The sequence below is a fragment of the Lutra lutra genome, chromosome 11 (assembly GCF_902655055.1).
Source record: "Lutra lutra chromosome 11, mLutLut1.2, whole genome shotgun sequence".
Classification (NCBI taxonomy): Eukaryota; Metazoa; Chordata; class Mammalia; order Carnivora; family Mustelidae; genus Lutra; species Lutra lutra.
In genome coordinates this window covers 95981969-95999097 of record NC_062288.1, presented here as the reverse complement: position 1 = coordinate 95999097, position 17129 = coordinate 95981969, and the positions used below count along the sequence as shown (strand labels likewise).

The 17129-nt window shown below is 42.5% G+C and overlaps 1 protein-coding gene across 1 annotated transcript in view; it reads right to left on the bottom strand.

Annotated features, from left to right (window-relative positions):
• Positions 1 to 16153, bottom strand: part of WEE2 (WEE2 oocyte meiosis inhibiting kinase) — a 34490-nt gene extending 18337 nt beyond the window's left edge. The window contains exons 1-4 of the mRNA XM_047694383.1: positions 15812 to 16153; positions 15025 to 15081; positions 2727 to 2923; positions 707 to 758 (exon numbers count right to left, since the gene is read on the bottom strand). Coding sequence (XP_047550339.1) covers positions 707 to 758; positions 2727 to 2923; positions 15025 to 15081; positions 15812 to 16153 — 648 coding nt within the window. The remainder of the gene's footprint in view (positions 1 to 706; positions 759 to 2726; positions 2924 to 15024; positions 15082 to 15811) is intronic.
• Between the last annotated feature and the right edge of the window lie 976 nt (positions 16154 to 17129).

Genomic DNA, 17129 nt, shown 5'->3' with positions numbered 1-17129 from the left:
CTTTCGTAAACTGAATATTGAGCATAAACATGTTTTCATGGTATTATAAGCTTCTTAATGGCAATTTAATATTCTGCTGTAAATTCCAATTTTGGGGGCCATTCTTTTGTTATTGGACATTTAGTATTCCTTTTTTTTTTTCTTCTTCTTCTTCTTGGCCATTACAGCTAAGGCTGCAATAAACAACTCTGGTGATAATATTTACAGCATTATTTTCTTAGGCTAGGTTATCAAATGAGGGATGCTACATCAAAGACTGTGAGCATTATATAAAAATCAATAGATAACTGATATATTTAAGAGCAAAAATTTTACATTTAAAGTTATGGCTTTATGCCATTTTTCTCTCTTCTGCTCTTCCATTTTTGGACCTTAAATATCTTGAGTTTTCCCTTCACTTCTCTAACCCCATGAATAGAGAATTTTCCCTTAAATCCAAGATAGAAGCAATAGCCATTAATTTAAAAACACTGCAAGGTAATGATTCGGTGATATATTGATCAGGCTCTGTCGGGTAAAGTAATAACTAGCTAAGAATACAGACTCTGCCCAGAGTCCAGATCAATTTAGCTGCAAAGCACATTTGCAAATCTACAAAGTGAGGCGGGGGTGGTAAGGAGAGAGAGAAGGAGAAGAGGAGAGAGAGAGATTGGCAACAGGATGAGGTGACTAAGTTATGGCAGCTGGAACAAAGAACTGTGCTCACCTTGGCAGGTAGCCCTTGTTCTACATTGCCTTCCCCTGGACCAGCTTCCTCACTTAGGGGAAAAAAAAAAAAAAGAAGTGATATCAATGTGTGACTGACGCTATTGAGCTTCATACTCTACTAGGTTCTGAGGTTGTAAGAGTAAATAAGACAATTCCTTCCCCACGTCAGCCTGTATTTGGGGACAAGGATAAAAAGAAAGTTTCAATGTAAGAAGCAAGAATAAGGGGGCGCCTGGGTGGCTCAATGGGTTAAAGCCTCTGCCTTCAGCTCGGGTCATGATCCCAGGATTCTGGGATCAAGCCCTGCATCGGGCTCTCTGCTCCGTGGGGACCCTGATTCCCTCTCTCTCTCTGCCTGCCTCTCTGCCTGCTTGTGATCTCTCTCTCTGTCAGATGAATAAATAAAATCTTTAAAAAATATTTTAAAAAATCTTTATAAAAAAGAATAAGAACAAGATATCAAGGGACACCATAGGCAGCACCCAAATCATGATTTCAAGAGTAAAAGTCTTCTGGGAAAGAGGATAGGCAAGTTAAGTTTCCAGAATGAGTAGGAATTAGCTAAGGGGCCGGAGTAGGCAAGCAGAGCTCTTGGCAAGCAGAGCAACGCTGAACCATGGAGGGGAGATCACACAGGACACAGGAAACTGAGTGCTCTTTCCTGTCCCATTGCCACCTTCCCCTTCAAAACTCATCTGCCCGCTTTGCTCTAGGTTCAGAGGAAGACCATCAGTACAGCTGAATACGCTCTAACACTGGCTAAGATATTTTCAGTTACTTTCCAAAAAGCTCCGACAAACATCCTCTTTGGCATGAGCAGTAGCATTCTGGATGTGTAAGCCAGATTTCAAGCTCTAGAACAGCCAGCTATAGATTCTTCTTCTGGAGAAGCACAGGATAGAAAGTGCAAATAGAGGAAGATATTACACTCATGGAGACAAACTGATGCTGGACACTTGTGACTTGTTTAATAGGACATTCCAATACTTTCTAAAATAACAACCCCACAAAAAAAAAAACAACAGCACAATAAGTTAGGGGGGGAATTGCCCACTCAGAAGCACCAAGAGCTCTTACTAAAGTGTCATCACTTTCATTGCAGGAAATGCAAATTAATGGTCTCTTCTGGCTAGCTTCCATGAGAGGCGAATCAATTAATTCTGGTGGTTTACAAAGATTCGTGAAGAGCTAAAATGAATAGAATTCTTGGTTTAAAAAAGAGTGGACCTGTATACTTGGACTGAAGTTCTGTTAACTTAAAATCCAGGAGATAGTATTGAGAAAACCTATTCTGGCCACAAAAGCTGCTTAATACGGAGTCATCGATTCCAAATGAAACAACTCAAACTAAAATATTAAATGCTCTGCATACCTCAGATTGTTAGCTGTGCATTTATTTTGCTATTTATTTTCCTTTGTGTAAAAAAAGCATTGAAGAGACATAGTAAAGAAATGTCCCTAAGTAATATGTACAGTCCTCATTTCGACAATTTCTACCATTGAGACCTTGTGGAGTTGTACAGTTTGGCTTTCTATTGTTAGTACCTCCAAAAGCAACACTATCTTTTTCTCTTCAGCCAATTTCCTGTCACCTGCAGAGAGGTTCAAATACTTGCATTGTAGCTCTCAGTCACACACAGTTACACTGGAAACGGCAGTATACTCCCTGAAGTGTGAGCTACACCTGCCCCAATGACTAGCCTTCTGTTACTTAGGGGAGACTACTTGAATGCAATTCCATAGCTCGTTCAACTTGCTAATGGAAGTCAGATGTCTATTGCTTACTCTGCCCTATTCTTTTAGAGAGAAGACAACAAACAGTACATTTCAGAATGGAGTCACACTAGAATCTCCATGACAAAGCAGACCAACGTTAACATGTGGGGAGGAGCTATGTGAGAACAGGGTATCAGTTGCATTCAAATAGAGTTCTTTTTCCTAATCTTACTTTCCACTCTCCCTTCTACTTGACCACACTAAGATCAGTTCTCAAAAGTTAGATGCAACAGTACACTTACAGATCTCCTCGGGTTTTCCTCTTGCCATTGGATTGAAGGAACTGTTTTCTATAGGATTCTGGGGTAAAGGGATTTATATTGACCAGAGCCGATGAGGTCATCTCATCCACTAAGGGAACAGGTGTGAGCCTCAAATGTTTAGAGCCTCTGGAGGGGAGCTTCTCTGTTGAAGAAATCACCGACTGGCTTAGCAGACCCTGAATGAAGATGACGAAAAGGGAAAACAGAATGGGGTTAGTACAAAAAAAAAGTTCCATATCAGCCAGTTAATATTTGAACCAAGGAATGTTACTGCTACGAAGGAATTAGAGGTTGCCTGGTTCAATGCAAGCTAGTTGCATTATAACTGGTCCTCTTATGAAAAATGCAGATTCCTAGTCTTCCTCTGGATATTCTGATGAGAGGATCAACACAGGAATCTATACTTTTGTTAAGCTCTACTGCCTCCCCCTGGGCAATTCTGATGGCCAGCTATGAAAAACACCAACTCTTCTACTACCTTTAGCTTTTTTTGTTGTTGTTTTTTAAGGATTTTTGTTTATTTATTTGACAGACAGAGATCACAAACAGGCAGAGAGGCAGGGGAGCAGGCACCCTGATGAGCAGAAAGCCTGACGCAGGGCTCAATCCCAGGACCCTGGGATCATGACTTGAGCTGAAGTCAGAGGCTTTAACCCACTGAGCCACCCAGACACCCCTACCTTTAGCTTTTTAAAGTCTGTACTTCAGCTTAGACAAATGAAAACAACTCTAGAAGACCTGGTCCTTATGTTCTCAGTGTATACTTTAACTCCCCCTCAATTTACATCCAGATATTTGTTTGGTGCCTCGTAAGGAGCAGATGCTGGACTAGATGCTAAGGTGTACAGAGGTGAATTCCAACTCTTAAGGGATGCACAGTCCATTAGTCAACAGCTCATCAATCTTTCAGAAATAATCACATTGTACAGGAAATCTATCTAAACATTAAAAGAAGTTTCCAGTTCCACTTAAAATATAGCACCAAATGAGAAGAGTTCCATAAAGTAGGGTAAAGAATTTGAAAAATAATCCTCTGAGCCCTTAAGATTCAGGGCCTTGTAGTGGCTATAACCAGCATATCAATAAGGAGGAAAATGTACAGGACTTACCACTCCAAGCGGGTACGATAGGAGAACATACATGTATGACCTAACCGGAACTAAACCAAAGGACAGAGGGGACAGGTAGAAGACAAAGAATTCCTTTGAGACATCAGAATGCCATTATGAACTAAGTTGGGGGCCAGAGAGCTGTGTTATGGGTCTCCAAGAGTCCAGCAGTAGACACAGGGGCCATGATATAACCTGATAGTATAATCATTGTACTGTGAGGCTCTTCTAAAAGAATGCCCCTATTTGATAGTGTCTGCCATGGCTTTTCAGTGTAGAAGCAGAAGCTAGACTATAATATGAGTCACTATATAAAAATGTAATTTAAGAATGTGATGATAAAAAGAATGAATATTGAAATTATAAATCCTAAATGATGGAAGCAGAAATGAAAGAAACTATAGAGTATACCCAGCAACCTAACCTTTTTTTTTTAAGATTTTATTTATTTATTTGACAGAGAGAGATCACAGGTAGGCAGAGAAGCAGGCAGGGGTGGGGGAGCGAAGCAGGCTCCCCGCTGAGCAGAGAGCCCAATGTGGGGCTCGATCCCAGGACCCTGAGATCATAACCTGAGCTGAAGGCAGAGGCTTAACCCACTGAGCCACCCAAGCACCCCAACCTAACCTTTTTTTAAGTGAAGAAAAAGGTCATTGCTGGAGCCAAGTTTTTACAAAGGTTTTACATGTCTTAGAGTTGACAGGATGAACAATCCTGGGGCTATTGTCAGACAAAGCCATCAATGATAAACTCACAATTTTCCTGTAAGTGTATTATAGGGCTGAATATTTGTTCAAAGTACAACTATATAATATTTCTCAGTTGTCTATGTGACTCGAAGTGAACTTAGAATTACAATAAATCATTCCCTGAGAAATAGTTTTTTGTGCTGCTGATTATATGGAAAGTAAAAGGTGTTGATCACATATGAAACAGTGGGGCATCCACACCTGGAGTGATGTACACACAGGTTGCCACCCTTCAAGGGCCACAAAAAAGGCCTGGAAATTTTTCAGATAGAAGGTAGGAAAAGTATTCACATCAGGGCAGAAAGATCGGAATTCCTAGTCTGGAAATATGAAGGCGGATAGCTTTTGTGAGTTCCACTTACGATACGGGGAAAGACATTAATTATATTTAATATGGGTTTTATTGCTAGAATGCTGGAACTGTGAGTGATCCTTTTGGAAATCCAAAAGAACTTAGTTTGGAACACAACTTATGAAAAGGAAGTTCTGTCTAAAAGTAAAGCAGATTAAAAAGTTCTGGAAAGATGTCCAGGTTGAGAGTATAAATATGTCCCAGGGAGTGTAGCTAATTCCGTAAGAAAGAGCTCTCTTACAGATGATCGAGGGAATGGAAAATTCAGGAATAGCTCCTTTGTTGTGAAGATGACGAGAGGAGTAGGCAACCTCCCATCTTTAAGACAACATCATAGTGTCTCAGGATGTGCAAAGACTTTAAAGACCCAGCTGGTACAATTAATCCCCTGATGCTTGAATCCTTTTACAACATTCCTACCAAGTGGTCATCAACTAGTGCTCAATGCATTTAGCATGGGGACCTGCTACCTCCTTGGGAAACTCTTCTAATCTAGCTCGTTGTGCTAGGAAGTCTTTATGGTGACCTGAAGTCACTTCACAGGATTTCTTGTCCTCTCCCATGGGTAAGGCTGAACTAAGTCAGTCCTCCATTCCTCTGCATCCTTGTGTTTAGCATAATGTCACCACTGATCATTGCCCACTCTCTCTCTTTTAATCCAAACTGTATTCCTCACAAAGCATGCACTTTTTCAGTTGCCTTTCCAGTTTCCCTCCCAAGCTCTGTTCTTTTCCTGCCCCTCCAATCTTGGCACTTCCAGGATTCCTAATTTGGACCACTTCTCTTCTTACTCTGGCACTCAGGCTACTTGAGCTCATCCACAACCAAGACTTCAGCAATTTCCAAAATGCTAATGATATCCAGATATAGATCTCCAATTTAGTTTGTTTTCCTGTACTCCAGACCCATTTATCTGGTGATTTATAGGACATCTCTGATTTCTCCAAACCTGTAAATGTCTTTAGCATCATCTTTTTTGATTCAAGTTACCATCTACTCAGTCAAGACAGAAGCCTCACAGGACCCTAGATCCCTCCTTTTCCCTCAGCCCCTCCACCAAGTTGATGAGAGAACAAAAAGCAAGCTGAGCACAAAACATGAACTGACACCCCACCAAAGCCCCCTCCCCTTAAGATGGGATATATATATATATATATATACATATATATGTATATATATATATATAGACATATATATATATATAAACATTCCTCAGGTACTAGTAACTGCCTAAGAACAAAGGCAGGGGAAAAACAAATGATCAATTGATAAAGATCACAGTCATGTAAGACATGAAACTCCACTAGACTTTGTAACTGTCTTAATGATATACAAGAAAAACATGATCTTAATAATAGACATCCAGGAACCTATAGACTCTATTTCCTGGAGCCCTAACATCACTTTCACTACCATATGCTAAATAAACCCTATATAATCAGTCTCTCCTCACAATCACAATGTAGCTCTTTCTGCCCTCAGGTCCTGTCCCCATGCTAGAATAAAAACACCTTTTTGTACTGCAAAACATCTCAAGAATTCTAGAATTCTTTCTTGACCATTGGGCTCAATGATCCTGCATCATATTTTGGTGGCCCATACAGGAATTCTGCATCCTCCTTCATCTGGACTTTGAATGTCAGAGCAAACTTGGTGAGTTACTCTTTCTTCTGTTTTTACTTTCATTTTAGAGGCTCATCAAGGAGTATGGGCTTATTGGAATAATTTCATGTCAACAGCTCAGGCTGCAGTCCTCTAGCCCATGGCTACTCTATGGGGATGAGAGAGCCTGCCTTTTGACTGGAAGCTAGTACGTTGGCTAGCTTATGGTTATAAGGCCCAGAAACCCAATGCCCTCTCATCATTCCTATTCTTATACACAATTGTCTTTTTTTTGGGTGCAGGACCACCACCTAAGTCACTAGGATGGCTGCTGATCTTAAGAATCTCATGTAAGGTTTCTTCCTCATTCATCTAATGCAATCCCCTCCAAATCCCTGGCCGAGCCACTTTTGACCATGAGACCTCCACTCGGAACTGGCGGAAACCAGTACCAAACTGAATTAAAACCCAACCAGGGACCATCTAGTGAAGTAAGCTATAAAAGACTTACATGTGTTAGAATGTCACTTAGACTAGGATGGATTTCTATCTTTACTATTCTTCATCAATGTCCCCTACTGACTACTTAAGTTACAATAGTATATAATTTCCCCTTGTAAAACTTTTCTGGTGTTTTCCACGGGTTAAGAATGACAGGTTCTCCATGGCATTTTGGTCCAATCACTGGCTCCCATCAGTCATCTAGAATGCAATGGGGAAGCTGAGGGACATTAGCATCCCTCCAAGGTAAGGCAGCGTTCATTGCAGCTTCTTAGAAGGCCGCCTCTGGTCACTTTGATTCTAGGAACCTCTGACATATCCTGCATAGATGCCACCTAGGAGGCACGGGGGATTTTTGGTAATAAACATTCTCTCCTTTCCTAAGAGCATGGGATATCTTCAGTTCCCAAGGATTCTTCCTTGGGATGCCTTTTAACCCACTGGAATCAATTCAGATTGCAAGATCTAAGAAAGAAAAAAAAATGATCTTCTGTAACATTGCATGGCCTCAGCACTCCTCAGGGATTGAGGGAAAATGGCCCATTAATGGACATTAAACTTGAATACGATCTATCCAATCTCTTTTGCAGGAAACAGGGCAAATGGACTGAGGTACCCTATGTCAAGGCCTTGCTGGCCCTAAATCAGGATCCTGATCCCAGGGCCTCTTGAAAAATGTGTCTAACCACCAAAAACCCCCTCTGGACATACTTGATGACAATTGTGTAAATAGGCCCATTTCTCCTAATAAACCTCAGCTACTGTAGAGATCACTGACTAATCCAAACAAGGATGACCCTGGCTCTGTTAGGATCTCTCCTCCTTATAAACCTCAAGACCCCTCTTCTCCCAGCCCAGATGGACACACCAGGAGCAGGACTCCCTATCTTCTAGGACTTCTGCCTCAATCTGGATTGCATCCTCTTAGGGAGGTTGCTGCTGAAGAAACGGGCACGGTTAAAGTCATGTCCCATTCTCCATGGCAGACCTGGGTCTAATAAATAATTAGGACAATATTCCAAAAACCCTGTTCCCAATTTATTGAGGAATTTCAACAATAATCTATTACGTTTAATTTGACCTGCCAAGATATATACATCATATTGTTGCACCCCTGAAGAAGAGAACCATCTTTGGGCAGGTGCTCAAGAATTTGCTGATGAAGTAACAGTCAGAGATAGACATCATTAACCAGTGGAGGGAACCACTGTTCCCAATACTGAACCTTACTAGAATTACCAAGATGATATGGAAAGGAAAGGCAAAACCATAGGACCACTTGCTTAATAGAAGAAATGAAAAAAGGATTCTCTAAAGGATTGATAAAATTCAGGAAGTTACCCAAGGATCTGATGAAATCCAGCTCTACTTCAGGGCTGTCTAATAGACACCATCCCTAAATATACGAATCTGGACCCAACCTCCCCTGAAGGAACAATTGTACTAAAAATGCATTTTTTTTTTTTTAGGTCAGTCAGCACCTGACATCCATTATAAATTGACTAAAATGATTTTTGGCCCTCAAGCCCCCACTAGAGTGTAGCTACTGGGGTCTTTAATAATAGAAATATGGCCTTAAGGCAAGAAAAGGACTGAAGAGCTAAAATGCAGGGTAAAATATTGACTGAGGCTATTACAAATTCCCTATAACACCTGACTAACCAGGGGCCAAAAATAAAGCCAGTATCAGACAAAGGAGCAGGTGAGACCCCATGCTACAGGTGTGGCCAAATCAGACAGTGGAGCAAAGAATGTCCAAACACAGTCTCTCCACCAGAGTCATGTCCTGTTTATAAGAAAGGAGGACATTGGAAGAGAGACTGTCCTCATCTCCAAAGAGGGGAAGACAGGGAAGCACCTCCCCACTGGAGAGCAAGAACCGGAGGCTCCGGCATGACAGGCCCTGAGGGTGTTCTGGGTCCCTCTGAAGTCAGGATGACTGAGCCTCAGGTTACCCTGGTTGTGGAAGGTAAGTTTATCAATTTCCTTATTGATACAGGAGCTACTTACTCTTCTTCCTCAGCACTCCGGCCCTACTTGTCTTTCTAACCATAGAATTATTGGCACAGGAGAGGAAAGTTTATCCTGTCCATACAAAAACCAGTTGGTTACTCATGTTTTCCTAGTCCTTCCATCTGGTTCCCACTCCATTAGTTGGAGGAGATTTAATGTATAAACTAGGAAGCCAGTTTGCTCTTACTGAAGAGGACAGCTTGTTCTCTTCAACACCTGAAGAATTTAAACCTTGCCCTGATATCCCTTCTGATATCTGGAAGGAAGTAAATCCACAGGTCTGCAGTTGGTATGAGACTTAAAATTTTTAATTGATATTGCTTATTAAAGCAACCTTAAAGGACCCAACCACTCACTATACCTCCTAAAAAACAGTATCCCTTAAAACCTGAGGCAAAGGCTGGTTTTCAACCACTTATTGATACATCTCTCAAACATGGCATTTTTCTTTCTTCAAACATGGTATTTTAAAACCTCATCAATCTCCTTATAACACTCCAGTTTTACCAGCAAAGAAACCGAATGGAGAATATCAGGCAGTATAAGACACTAGAGCTATCAATGAAGCGGTGATGCCTATTTAGCCCATAGTGACAAGTCCATATACGATTCTCAATCAGGACCCTGTTGATGCCAACTGGTTTACAGTATTTGACTTAAAGGACACCTTCTTCTGCATCCCTCTAAGTGAAGATACACAGCCACTAATTTGCTTTTGAATGGGCCTCACCCTTAAGCCCACAGTCTGTTCAATGAACTTGGATTGTCTTGCCACAGGGATTTAGAGACCTTCCTCACTCTTTGGGGCTGCACTTAGCAAAGACCTCCCTGGTATCTCCCTGCTTCAAGGAACTATAGTTCAATACGTGGATAATATTTTAATCTGTAGTCCCACAAAAGAAACATCGGATAGTAATTCCATAACTTTGCTTAATTTCTTGGCAAATAGAAGGTATCATGTCTTCCCTCAAAAGGCACAAATATTGAAACAAAAAGTACAATATTTGGGGTATGAGCTAATACCAAGTCACTGAACCCCATCTACTGACAGAAAAAAAAAAAAAAAGGCATCATTAGATCCTGGACCCCCAGCTACAAAAAAAACCAACTCTGTACTTTCCTAGGTATGGCAGGATTTTGCCCACTGTGGATTCCTGGATTTAGGTTCTTAGCCAAACCATTGTGTGATTCAGTCAAAGGCCCTGATAAAGAACCTGTACGCTGGGTGGAAGGCCCAACAGACAGCATTTCAAACATTTAAAGCTAAGCTTTCATCAACCCCAGCTTTGGCTTTACCAAATTTAGAAAAACCTTTCACTTTATGTGTAACAGAAGAACAGGGACAAGTCTGGGAGTTCTTACCCAGAAACTAGGAAGTGAAACAAAGTAGGTGGGCTATTTTTCAAAGTCACTTGATAACGTGGGTGACTGGCTTGTCTTCAAGCAGAGGCTGCTCTCCAGGTAGAAGCAGCTTCCGAACTTGCTCTGGGACGATTCTTGACAGTGAGGACTCCGCATCAGGTCCAAAGGGTCCTAGGGACCAAAGGCCACCAATGGAGGACGGGATGCTGACTTAGAAATAGCAGACTATGCTTTCAGATGAACCTGAAATAACACTAAAAGCCTGTTATACTTTATGCCTGGACCTGACCATCATACGTCTATGCTAGAACATAACTGCTCAGAGATTACCGATCGTGGTTATTCTAGCAGATCTGGATTTAAAAGATTCCCCTATTGAAAATGCAGATGACAATCGCTTTACTGATGGCAACAGCTTCATAGGTAAGGAAAAAAAGAAAAGCCAGATACGCCATAGTTAGATAAGACCATTGAGGCAAAAGCCCTTCCAATTCCAATAAATTCTTCCACTCAAAAGACTAAATGAATAGCACTTACCCATGTTCTTCAATGGCAAAAGGCCTAAAAATGAATACTGACTCCAAATATGCTTGCCTGGTGCTACATGACCATGGGGAAATTTGGAAGGAAAGAGGATTATGATTATTATCAAGCCATAACTCCCCAATCAGATGTGAGCCTGAATAATTAGGTAGGTTGGACACCTACCTAAGGAGGTAGCTATAATTCATCTCATAGGACATCAAAAGGATAGGATCTTAGAATTTAAAGGAGGGGCTCCTGGGTGGCTCAGTGGGTTAAGCCTCTGCCTTCGGCTCAGGTCATGATCCCAGGGTCCTGGGATCAAGCCCCGCATCGGGCTCTCTGCTCAGCCGGGACCCTGCTTCCCTCATCTCTCTCTCTGCCTGCCTCTCTGCCTACTTGTGATCTCTGTCAGCCAAATAAATAAATAAAACCTTAAAAAAAAAGAATTTAAAGGAAACAATTTGGCGTACCATGCAGCCAAGCAGGCAGCACAAAATAAACAAATATTAAGTCTCTTATCAGTCTTAACTCCAATCAAGTCCATAACTTCAGTCTATTCAGACCAAGAAATTCACATGGCCCAGGAACAAAGAAATTCAAAAAATGCACAGAACTGGCTTATTAATAATGAGGGGAAAATCTTTATACCCAAAAATAACTCATGGAAGGCAATACAAGGTTTACACTAGGCTACTCATTTGGGCAAAAATGCTTTGAAACACTTAAAGAGACACTTGATGGAGTAAATTTAATAGCTATAATAAAACAGATTTGCCAAAAGTGTATTGTTTGGGCACAAGTAAATCCAGAAGGCACAGTCCATACCCCCGACCGTACCACTTTTGAAACCAGTCCCAAGCCATGGAACTTAGCCAGGGGGAGATTGGCAGCTTGATTTCATAGACGTGCTTCCTTACAAAGACTGCAGGCTCCTACTAGTATCTGTTTATACTTTCACTGGATAGATCGAGGCCTTTCCATATAAAACTGGAAGAACCACCAAAGTAACCAAAGGTTTGTTGAAGACATTATTCCTAGATTGTGCCTCCGTGATCCCTTCAAAATGACAGTCATCCTTCTCTTAATCATACTTGACAATGACACCTTACTTAGTCTAGAGCCCCAGAAAAACTGGGTTACTCTCTTACCAGGAGGACTTCTTAGAACGAGAACTGTTCCAAAACAACCTCTAGGACAAAGCCCTTTTGAGTTACTATATGGAAAACCATTTCTTACCGTGGACCTGTTATTAGATGAAGATTATAATACCTTATTAAATTATTCACTCAAGGCTGGTTCAATTCATGTTGCTTAATGGGTATACTGATCACATGCTCCCAAAACCTGACTTAACTATGACTGAAAGTCAATCCCATGTAAGCCCCAGAAACATGGTTTGTTTTAAAAGACTGGAAGCCAAATACAGCAGGGGACCTCAATCCGAAACAGAAAGGTCCATACTGGGTTATATTATGTATTCCCACTGCAGTAATATTAGAGGGACACTCTTCCTGGACTCGTGCACCTCCTTTACAGGAAACCCATGAACAAACTAATGAGCTTTCTTACTCCTTTGAACCTGTAGAAGATCTCAAACTCTTCTTTCAAAAGAGGATTGAAAGGGTCTTACCACCCACAGAGTTACTTCTTTCTTTTTTTTTTTTTTGAGATTTTATTTATTTATTTATTCAACAGAGAGAGAGCGAGCAAGGACACAAATAGAGGGAGCAGGAGGCAGAGGGAGAGAGAGAAGCAGGCTCCCTGCTGAGCAGGGAGCCAGAACCGGGGCTCAATCCCAGGACCTGGAACGGAGACCAGAGCCTAAGGCAGATGCTTAACCGACTGAGCCACCCCGGGGGCCCACCCACAGAGTTATTTTGTCCACATTGGACTCAGCTGCTTCCGCCTTTTGTAACTCCCCTATAGGTTCCCTAACTGGACAATGTTGACCCATAGGCAGGGACATCTCTATGCTCCTATTTGGCAGGAAGAAACTACAGAAGAGGAGATCTTCTGCCTTCAACAATCTCAACGATTTAAGGATCAGGATTGTTCAGGGTCGGAAATGATGAGAGGAAAAAAAGGCAAGTTGAGGGCAAAACATGACCTGACACCCCACTAACCGCCCCCTCCCCTTAAGGTAGGATATGTATACATAACATTCCTTGGGCACTAGAAACTGCCTAAGAACAAAGGCAGGGGAAGAAAAAATGGTCAGTTGATAAAGATCACAGTCATGTAGGACACGAAACTCCACTAGACTTTGTAACTGTCTGAGTGATTTACAGGAAAAACACAATCTTAATAATAGACCTCCAGGAACCTATAGACCCTATTTCCCGTAGCCCTAAAGTCAATATTGGCTACATAAGCTAGAAAACCCTGTATACACAGTCACTCCTCACAATCACAACGCAGCTCTTTCTGCCCAAAGGCCTGTCCCCATATTAGAATAAAAATACCTTTTTGCACTGTAAAACATCTCTAGAATTCTTTCTTGACCATTGGGCTTGAGGATCCTACATCAAAGTCACTTAGCAAATCCCAAACAACTCTCAGTTTATCACTGTGCACCACTGACATAGTTCAGGCCTTTCTCCTTTGTCAACAGATCTGCTGTCTCTGGGTCTCTCCCACTCCATGCAGTCCTCACATGAAGGCCAATTTTCCAAAAGCCCTCTGATCAAAATCATTTAATGAAGGTCTCAAAGCTTTCAGAAGAAAATCTTGATCTAGCTCCTGCCTACCTACTCGGACCTCGCGCCTGCATCCTCTCGCTTACAGGTCCCCATCACTAGCAACATGTGATTTCTAGGTATGACATGATCTTCCTCCTCCTAGCCTGATAGCTGCTTTTCCCTTGGGCTCAAGTTCTCATTCTCTTCTTCACCTGGCTCACTGTAGATCTTCCTTTTTTTTTTTTTTAAGATTTATTTATTTATTTATTTATTTGACAGAGAGAGAGAGATCACAAGTAGGCAGAAAGGCAGTCAGAGAGAGAGGAGGAAGCAGGCTCCCTGCCAAGCAGAGAGCCCGATGCGGGCCTCGATCCCAGGACCCTGGGACCATGACCTGAGCTGAAGGCAGAGGCTTTAACCCACTGAGCCACCCAGGCGCCCTGTAGATCTTCCTTGAAGACAGCTCTCAGACTTGACTTTCTTGGAAAGTCATTCCTGATCTTGAGACTTAATTCCCAATTCTTTATTGGGAATTAAGTGCTGCAACACTCCCCTGGCACAGCTGATCTGAACTTTATTGTCTCAGTTGTTTATCTTCATTCATTTCATGGGCACTTTTGGACACAGTGAAGGATTTGCCAGCAGAAGGTCTGATCTCAAGGTGCTCAGTTTTAAATGAAAGTCTGAAATAGACCTACCGCGTCATGCTTCCTTGCCTGCCTACTCTGGCTCAGAGCCTCATTCCTTCAGCCCACTCTCCCTCAGAATCACTCTTTTTTTTTTTTTTTTTTTTTTTTTTAGATTTTATTTATTTGTCAGAGAGAGAGGGAGAGAGAGAGAGCACAGGCAGACAGAATGGCAGGCAGAGGCAGAAGGAGAAGCAGGCTCCCCGCCAAGCAAGGAGCCCGATGTGGGACTCGATCCCAGGACGCTGGAATCATGACCTGAGCCGAAGGCAGCTGCCCAACCAACTGAGCCACCCAGGCGTCCCCAGAACCACTCTTGAAGCACCCATCACAGTGTCTGGAGACGCATCTCCTCTCTTCTCTCTGCTGATGGTAAGCGCTTTGAGGGGAAAGACCATGTCTTCTGCCCCTTGTCCACACTGGGTTCTCAAAAAAATAAATGGATGATTGACTGGTTGGCATTGGGACCATTGGAAAACCCACAAGTGGACACATAAGCATAGTAAAGTAGTTTGTCTACAATACAGACAAGAAGGTTCGTTCTTCCTGGGGGGCGTGGTGTGCATACACAGCAGGAACCAAAGAGGCCTGCTGACAGTGACTGTCTGCAGTCAGAAGCACAAATGCTGTTATGACAGCCTTAAGTACCAAGCTGAGCCAGCAGAAAGCAAAGCTCATACCAACCCCGAGGCTCACATACCATGGCACTAGGCTGTGAGAAGTAACTCTGCCCTTCCCTGGCTTTCGTAATGTGTAGCTATAGGAGGAGAATAACCACAGCAAGAATAAAGGACTAAGAAAACTACGTGGTACCTTTGCCTACTTGTCATCCCCAGCTTATAAAGAAGCCTCGACAAGTCAACTCGTCACCCACGTATAGCAGAAGAGCCTGCCTCTCGCTAGACTGGGGAGGACTTCCTTCGGAGAGCAGTAGCAGCAGATATGGGAATATGTTCCAACAGTGAATGTGAACATTCTTAGGAGGAAATACTAGTAAATCATCATACACACGTAGAGCCAGGTGGAGTAATGGAAAGATCCGCAGTAGACGAAGACCAGAAAGACCAGAAAGACCAGGTTTCTAGTCCTGCCCCTGCCATCAGCTGAACCAAAAGCCCATTTATCTGTGAAACTGGGTTTTCTCACAGGCAGAATGCATAATAAGGATCTAGATCTCAGTATTCCTTCCAGTTCCAATATTCTTTAACTAGGAATATTTTTTCCCTACCAAGATTTATTTGTGGTCTACACCAAATAGCGGCTGACATCAATGATTTGGAGAAGATAGCAAGGTGTTTAGTTCTGTTTTCTGGCAACTTTAAACTCTTCTTCATTTTCACCGATAAATACGTAATTGAGGAGATCCATAGCTCGTGCGGCAAATGGGTCAGATACGCACACGCAGCCATGACCTGCTTCTCCATCCCCTGAGCTGAAGGGACGCAGATCGTGGCTACCCAGGTCCCCTTGCCCCACAACTTACTTACTTTGGGAGTGAAGGGGCTCTCGCCATGCAGCAGCTTGCTCCCGCTGTCCAGCTGGGCGGGTGTCTCTGGACATTGGCTAAAGCCTGACACTGGAGTCCTCAAAACCTGTCCTGGACTCATCTTGTCCTTTTCCTGAAATGTGCCAACTTCACAGACGCCACTAAGTGGAGGCTCAGGAGGGGTGAACTTCACCTCTGAGCGCGGCCCCTCAGCCCTGTCTGGGGTGTGGCCCTGGGCCTCCCTGCTGTCCTGTGCCTCCTCCTCTCCTTCACTCTCACTTTCTTCTTCACAGGAAAAGTTCAGCCTCTGCTTTAGCTCTTTGTTAACACTGCTGACATCCATGTGAGCCGGAGAGCTTCACCACACAGTCAGGTCCTATCAGAAGGGAGCACTCCGGAGCTGCAGAAGTGAGGAGGAAAAAAGACAAATTGAATGAATTGGCAGAGCCCCCAATCGTAGCCTGCCTTTCCCTCTGCCCACTCACAGCTACATGGAGGCGAGGCATTCGTTTGCCCACTTAAGTACCACATGTCTGTGAAACCTCAGCTTATCCTTATTTCCAGTCTGATTAAAGAAAGCTCCAGCGACTCTCAGAGCAATTAAGTCCAATTTACATGTAGAACTCTTCTGGATATCCCACATGGTCTCCTGAACCCATGTGCTATGAGATACTGGCGAGATAGATGGAGCCCTTTAATTTAGCACGGCTTTAAAAATACCATTAGCCAATTCGGGGACAAGCTCATTATTGGAAAGAAATCATTTTTACCCTTTCTACCTACCGTTCAGAAATATCACACTCGCCTGTCTCTCCCACCCACCTGGCGGCTAACAGCAGTTAATTAGAACTCAGCATCACCGGGACATCATAATCATCCTTAAATGGCCCCTGACTTATCTTGGCTGGAATTCATCTCCCTAGCAGAGAGATGCCTTAGATTCCCACCAGGCACCTCATGCCCTCCACCCACCCCCAGGTATCAGCAGTTAAAACTTTTAGGGAACAGGACAAATTTCTAAACTGACGAAAGAAAACCTAGGAAGTTCAGCAACACACAGAAACAGGTTTGCATCACTTGAAAACAGCAATTACTTTGCCCTGAAATGCCTTATTTTGTAAAAAATAATAATAATAATAAATTTTAAAATTACTGTTTAAAATACAATATTTAGTATTTACAGTATTTAAATTACTTAATTTCTTTCTTGGAGGGGCCTCTTGAGAAGAATTTAAAAAAAAAAAAACTGCGAATTAAAAAAAAAAGCCACCAATATCACTTTATGGGAGAAACCACGTGAAAGTCCAACCGTGGAAAAG